The 7,099-nt window shown below is 38.4% G+C and overlaps 1 protein-coding gene across 1 annotated transcript in view; it reads right to left on the reverse strand.

Annotated features, from left to right (window-relative positions):
* SYNPO2 (synaptopodin 2) overlaps positions 1-6,821 on the reverse strand; it is a 46,646-nt gene extending 39,825 nt beyond the window's left edge. Inside the window, exons 1-2 of the mRNA XM_023548612.2 lie at positions 6,215-6,821; positions 1,266-2,068 (exon numbers count right to left, since the gene is read on the reverse strand). Coding sequence (XP_023404380.2) covers positions 1,266-2,068; positions 6,215-6,423 — 1,012 coding nt within the window. The 5' untranslated portion in view covers positions 6,424-6,821. The remainder of the gene's footprint in view (positions 1-1,265; positions 2,069-6,214) is intronic.
* Between the last annotated feature and the right edge of the window lie 278 nt (positions 6,822-7,099).

A 7,099-nucleotide genomic window follows, 5' to 3' on the forward strand; every position in this document is an offset into this window, starting at 1 on the left:
TCACGAAATTTCAGATCCTCAATGGTGATCAAGATTTTTAACAGAGAAAATGGTAAAAAATGTAGCCATTCCTAAATGTAATTGCTTTTCTGACTAGTGTTATACAACTTATTGTTAAACTGACAGTCACAGTTGCACAGTTGTTGCTAACTTCACTTGCCAAAACGTAAAATATGCGAATGCTGCTTTAAGGCACTTGTTTAATATGCTATAAATGTGAAGATGGCATACGGATGCTTAAAGTATAAGGAATGATTAAGAACACTTGTCAATAAAGCTACAAATGGTTATGCTAAAAATACGCTTTGAAAGGAATAACAATAGGCTAAGAGACTTCTTGCACTACTTGGAATCACCGAGTTCCTTGCTGTTGTGTATCAGTCGTACATCCAAGTGCCTTTGCCAGTCAGACTTTACATCCTCAAATGAAATTCCTGAATTTGTTTAAATACATATATATATATATATACACATATATGTACACATGTGAGGAAATAACAAAAAGCATCAAAGCTAGCAGCAATCCTTCACCTCATGCTCCTTTCTGTCCTTGCTCCCCTGGGTAAAACAAAATCCCTAAACAGCCTTGAATTGAAATATATTTTTATGTTTGGGGACCCTGAAATGCCTCCACATAGATCTGGAGACTGACTTCTGTGTCTAGAAGGTAGATGAAACCCTTTGCCGTCTAGTGAAGACTCACAAAACTGAGAGGATCATGTAACCGCTCGGTATTACACGTGTCCTTGTCTGTCAAACTCACTTCTGCAAGCATCATCAAGCTGCACAATGAGTTTTTTCAAAACAAGGATCTGCTTTTAATATCAGTGGTGGAGGCTGTATTTTAAAGACACCTTTCGGTAGCCGACTCAACAGTTTTTGACATTTAAACTCAGAAATCCATGTGACTCTTTTAGGTTCTTTTAACATGGAACATTAAAATAGTCTAAAACAAATTTAAAAAGTCACGCTGACAGTATTATTTTCTTTAAAAGTTCCCATGCTTTGGGGGAAGGGGTAAAAAGAAGTTCATTAAAAACATTTGGATCTATTATCAAGTTCAACCATATTGCTTCCAATTCAGAAACTGGTATTCCCTATTATTATCTTGTGCATTAACTAAAATAAAGGAAAAAAAAAATAGGCAGTGAGAGACCTAAGACAAATCATAGAGTATAAATTTAGAAAAAATTTCATTTAGCAAAGCAGCAGCCAAACGCCCTAAGCTCCCGAGCCCCTTCCATAGCCCAGCCAGGAGGACTTACGTGCGTGCCGCGCTCTGTGCTTGTGAGGTCTGCTGTGATCCCTTTCCGAGCGTGGATCTTCCCCCTGCTCTGTGCCTTCTGATGAGACTGCAAAGAATACCAGAGAAGGAGGTGCTTCTGACTGCCCTCCTTCCACTGAAGAATCCACATACCCCTTTCCTGCCTGAAGCCTGCACCCTTCCGTCTTCTGCCTGTCAGAGCAGTCGAGGATCACTTCCACTCGGGGCAGTCCTGGGTCTCCTGCTTCCCTCCCTGGGATCACTCTCAACTCTTTGCTGCTGGAGATCTGAATTATCTTGCTGGACCTCAGAGAAGGGTCCCCTTTCTCATCAGTGGGGACTGAATTTATGTGGACGGTCTCATCATGTTGTAAATTAGTGTCCGCCTCAGGAGACTCAGATTTTTCAGCTCCCAGGGGAGCCACTTGTGGGGCACTAGTGGCTTTGGGTTCCTCCTGTGAAAGGGACAGTTGTAGCTCCACCATAGGCCCTGTTTCTGCCTTCTCCCTTAAGATAACCTCATCTGTCATGCATCCACTTTGGGAGGCAGGCATTTGGGGAGCCATCTGGTAACTCAGGACTGTTTCTTCTTTGATGTTCCCTGAACAATTGAGACCGTTTCCTTCGTCCTCAATGAGGGAAACGCCGCTCTTGACTGGGGCGACATAGAACTCTCTGTACTGGGTCTTTGTGGCCGGTCGAATTTGCAGGGTGGTGCTTTCCACGTACCCCTCATGTGTGAGGTGCTCATGGTTTTTGTTTTCAGTTTCAGAGATCAAAGTCTCATTTATTCCACTGGATGGTCTGCACACAGAAAAATAATTCCAGACAGTTAAATCAAAGTATGTTACACCTGCCAAAGAATTTCCTGACACTTTTATGATGTCTAATACACGACACAGTCAAAATATTTCCTCCTAAATTTCAACTGCAACATATTTAAAAGCAGAAATTGGCCATGTGTTCATATTATTATTTACCAATCTTCCAAATAAACTTTGCTTTAAAACGCAACAAAAAAGGCTTACAAAAGCTTATGAAACCTAAATCCATCCTCAAATTCAGCTTTTATTTTTAAAAGGCACATGATGTGCTCTATCTGTAAGTTATTTGGGTGTTTTTAAGAAGCCATGTTTGTTGCAATATGACAAAGCATTTCTACGTCTTATTGACTAACTCTTTGAATTCTGGTCTGGAGATTATAAAGTCCCATAAACACATTCAGCAGCTTCATAACAGTCTTAGCATACAGATAATTCAAGTGATCCTTTTAGAGGCTGTACTTTCTTGAAAGGAATGAAATAGAAGCTGTTTTTAAAGCTCCGCTGAGCATGTGTTTTGTAATAAGTGGACCCAAGCCCAGTACTCTTGTGTAAAGAGAAATCTTTTCCATGCTGCAATGAATCATTAAGTCATGGAGTATTTATAATCTCAGATCTCTCCCTTTCTCCTATTCGAACTCGTCTCTTGGAGCAGTTTCCTTTTAGGATCCCTGAAGTCAAACTGTTCCTTTATCTCTCAGCTAAGAAGCTACAGCTGCTCCCCACCATCCTTTGTTTTTGGCATTTCCAGTTAGGAGCCCTGCTGGTGCAGTGGTTAAGCATTCAGCTGCTAACCAAAAGGTTGGCAGTTCAAATCCACCAGCTGCTCCTTGGAAATACTATGGGGCAGTTGTACTCTGTCCTACAGGGTCGCTACGAGTCGGAATTGCCTTGATGACAATGGGTACTCCCAGTTGGTTTTGTGAATTTGGGTTTGGAAGAAAAGGAAATGTCAGTGTAGGGGTCAAGAACTTCTATCTGAAACTCTAATTTAAACTGTAAATGCTTTTGGAAGAGGACCATCATTTGTAGAATAGCTGTGGGAGATGGCTTACATTTATAAGTTTGTTTTTTTCTTTTTTTAGAAGCAGCAATGTCTGTCTCTGCTCCTATCCTCCTACCTCAAAATGTACCCTGACCAACGCATGAATCATCGGCCTAAGGGAGTGAGCCCTCACTTCTGTTCTACGTAGAGGAACTCACCTTAGAATTTATGTGGTAGCAGAATTTCAGACCAATGTTCAAAATATTTACTCCTAATTTGGCTTTTGACTACATTTTGCAAAAACAAAAAACACACGCAACAAAAAACTAAACAAAGCAAAAATCCGACGCTCAAATAAAAGGCAACTTTCCTTATGCAAGTAACCTGTAAAGATTCCTGGTAATATAGTATTTAAAAATCATAGATATTCCTCAAGGCATAGGTGATGACAACAAATTAGATCTTTCTTACATAAGAAATGTATGAATTTGAGGGTACCAAAAGGTCAGAGAGTTTTGATTTAGGAAGGCCTTGGAATGGAAGTGGATTAAATCACTTTGAATTATGTTAGCAATCAATTATGAAGCTGAGAAGAGAGCAGTCTGAATTCAATCCAGTCTTATAAACTGGAATACAGGCAAATGGACCAGATAAATGTTAACATTTCTTAAGTTACCAAAGTAGAAAATAGTCCATATACATGAATAATGTAGTGGTTAAGTGCTTGCTTTTTTTTTTAAGTGCTACAGCTGCTAACCAAAGGGTCGGCAGTTCAAATCCGCCAGGCGCTCCTTGGAAACTCTATGGGACAGTTCTACTCTGTCCTGTAGGGTCACTATGAGTCAGAATCAACTTGATGGCACTCGGTGTTGGTTTGGTGGGTAATGATCATTAAGGCACTAGAGAGAGTGGGGGCGGGGGCAGGGGTGAGGGCGAGGGTGAGGGCGAGGGTGAGGGCGAGGGTGAGGGCGAGGGTGAGGGCGAGGGCGAGGTTAAAGCTTTATACCTTAAAAAGCTCATTTCTTGTCAGTCTATGTACAGTACTCGATACCTCCACAGCTATGTGCCCTAATTACATTATCTTTTATTCTTCTATCTTACAATTTTACTGATATTTAAAATAAGAGGAAATGTTCAAAGATTCTTTTAAAATAGTTTTATCCCAGTTATCTCTGGGCAATAGCCCATCCACCCAAAAAAGGAATAGCCCAGGAAAAGTAAAATGCTTGTTCTCTACTGATAGATGACAGTTATGAGAATGAATGAAATATTTAATTCTAGGAAACATTGTTCAGATATCCAGAGTGAAGACGGCAGTAATGATAATGATGATTGTCTTTGGGCTGATTTTAATTTGCAATTCCATTTTGAATACCACAAAAAATTTATTTTGCAAAAGGTCAAAATTAAATACTTAAGAGAAAAAAATAATGACCATGATTCTAGTAATAAAATAGCAGAAAATTAGTTTATTTATTAAAGTAAATATGTACCTAAGACTCAGATTTAAACCAACCAAAAAAAAAAAAAAGAAGATGCAAAGAAACCCAAACCTGTTGCATCAAGTGGATTCCAACTCATAGTGACCCTACACAACAGAGTAGAACTGCCCCATAAGTTTTCCAAAGAGCAGCTGATGGATTTGAACTGCCAACCTTTTGATTAGCAACCAAGCTGTTAATCACTGCACAGATTTAAATTAGCAAGGATTTTCTCATAAACAAGAACTGGATGTCCCAGATGATAAATGTATTCCAAAAAAGTTGGCCTCATTAAATCAGAAAAGACACTAACAAAGAAAATTCAGAAAAGGTGCTTCCCTCCAATTTGGGTATCATTAAATGTTTACAAAGATGGAAGCCTTCAAATACTTCAGAGATGTACAGCTGATCATAGCAAATACTGATTACACTTGTCATATTCCTGTTAGGTCCGTTTTAAAAACAAGTAACAGCTTCATAAATAAGTAGGAATTTAAGACCTTCAACATTGGACTCAGTGAGTAAATACATGGCTGGGAGAGCCTAACATAGATTTCCTCTATTTTCATAAGATGTTGACCATAGTCAGTTCACGTTTATATAAAAATGGAATCATACTACTGATTATCAGAAGAGTAATGTTGCAGGTAAGGAGTGCTGGTGGTGCAAAGGTTAAGCGCTCAGCTGCTAACCAAAAAGTTAGTGGTTAGAACCCACCCTGAGGCTCCGCAGGAGAAAGACGTAGTGATCAGCCTCTGTGTAGATGACATTAACAGGCAGTTCTACTCTATCACATGGAGTCACCATGAGTCGAAATTGACTTGATGGCATCCAACAGCAACAACAACAACAACGCTGCAGGTAGCATTTCTGCAGAGTTAAGGCAAGTCTCTGTAGCCTGGAGATGGCTTTGAGATTCTGTCGGAGATGTCCTCTGACATCCTCCTGAAGGCTGTTCTCTAGGAAGCCAGAGCTTTCTTTTCTGGATTCATTATAATGCAATGATCAGGGCCTCATTCGTAAAGCCAGTATGGACTGTACTGGGATTTGTACTGTAAACATGCTGATGTTAACAGTTTTTTGTTGTTGCCCGCATTGTTTTTTCTTTTCATGTTTAAAGTCTACTTTTGCATTTTGAAATAATCAGGTAGGGAAGGTGGCATTTGGAGAGACTGAATTGACAAATGACTTGCACTGATAATCCAAAAATTTTATTCTAACCATCTGCTTCTGCTCATTCCTGAATACTGGTTTTAGTGGAAATCTTGGCAAAGAGGTTTTTTTTTTTCCTTTTCCAAGGCATCATTTTTCTATGAAAAAATCATTGTACAGTGTAATAGTGTAGGATTTAAACATTTTTAATTCACCCGTGAATCTGAAAATTGTAATTAGTCATCCTGATCCACCACAAAATCTTGACCCATCAAAGAAGTATTAAATTACGCTCAATACACTGAGCCTTCTAAACAACTAGTCTGAAATATTTTACTAAGATTTTCAAAGATGTGCTTGAAATAAAGATTTTCAAGTTAGTTCTCAATGAATCAGGATGTTCAACTGACGAGAACTGCCCGTTCTTTAAACACTGCATTGTTGATGTTTAAGTATCGCTGTTCCTATCTATCAACATGAGAAAATATATATTCTGACAAATCTCTTGTACCTTTTGATGAGCATTTGGAGAGAGTCTGTTATACTTTCCATGAGCTTGATGACTTCAGGGTAGGTGAGGTCTGCACAAGGGTTGCCATTGATAGAGATCACTTCATCCCCCTCACAGAGCCCAGATCCAGAGGCTTTGCTCTGGCTTCGAATCTGAGTGGAGTAAAAAAGGAGGCAATAATTAGAATCATATAACTTGGCAAAAATCATACCACCATCTCTGAGAAACTTTTATCTGAGAGAGGTAAAGAGAACTTCAGGCTATAAAATCATCCCTAACGGTTTACTTTTTTTGTTGTTGTTGTTCAATTGAATTTTTTTCTTTTTGCAGTTTTTTTAATTGTGGGAAAAATATAAACATACATATATTAAATATTAGCCATTTCAATACTTTTTTTGCATGTGTAATTCCTTATTTTTGATTCACCCATTAACCTTTAAGACCATCTTCAACATTTCTCTCCTCTGTCTCTCTGTCACACATAATTTATTATTTCCCATAACCTCAAAATTTAATTTGTCATATTGTGATAAAATAGAAAAACAGAAAGTAAATTAATAGTAAATGAATCAGAAGAAAGAATAGAGAAAAAAAAGGGAAGACATCAAATGTTTGAATTGTTTGTACATTTAAAATAATTATTTCACATCAATTTTGACATTTGGCCCAATCAGAAAATGACTTCTTCCATAAAAAATAAATTTTAAAACCTCTCCCATTGCCAAGGTGAGTAGAGCACTGTGATTGTAAGACAGAGATGTGGGACAAAGTTTAGGGATAAACTGTAAAGCTTTATGAACAAGTCATCCCATTATAATGAGGAAAGCAGACAGCTAGGGTATTAGAGAGTACGTCAAAGGGGAAAAAAAATACTTATCTGAAATG

The sequence above is a fragment of the Loxodonta africana genome, chromosome 5, assembly GCF_030014295.1.
Source record: "Loxodonta africana isolate mLoxAfr1 chromosome 5, mLoxAfr1.hap2, whole genome shotgun sequence".
Classification (NCBI taxonomy): domain Eukaryota; kingdom Metazoa; phylum Chordata; class Mammalia; order Proboscidea; family Elephantidae; genus Loxodonta; species Loxodonta africana.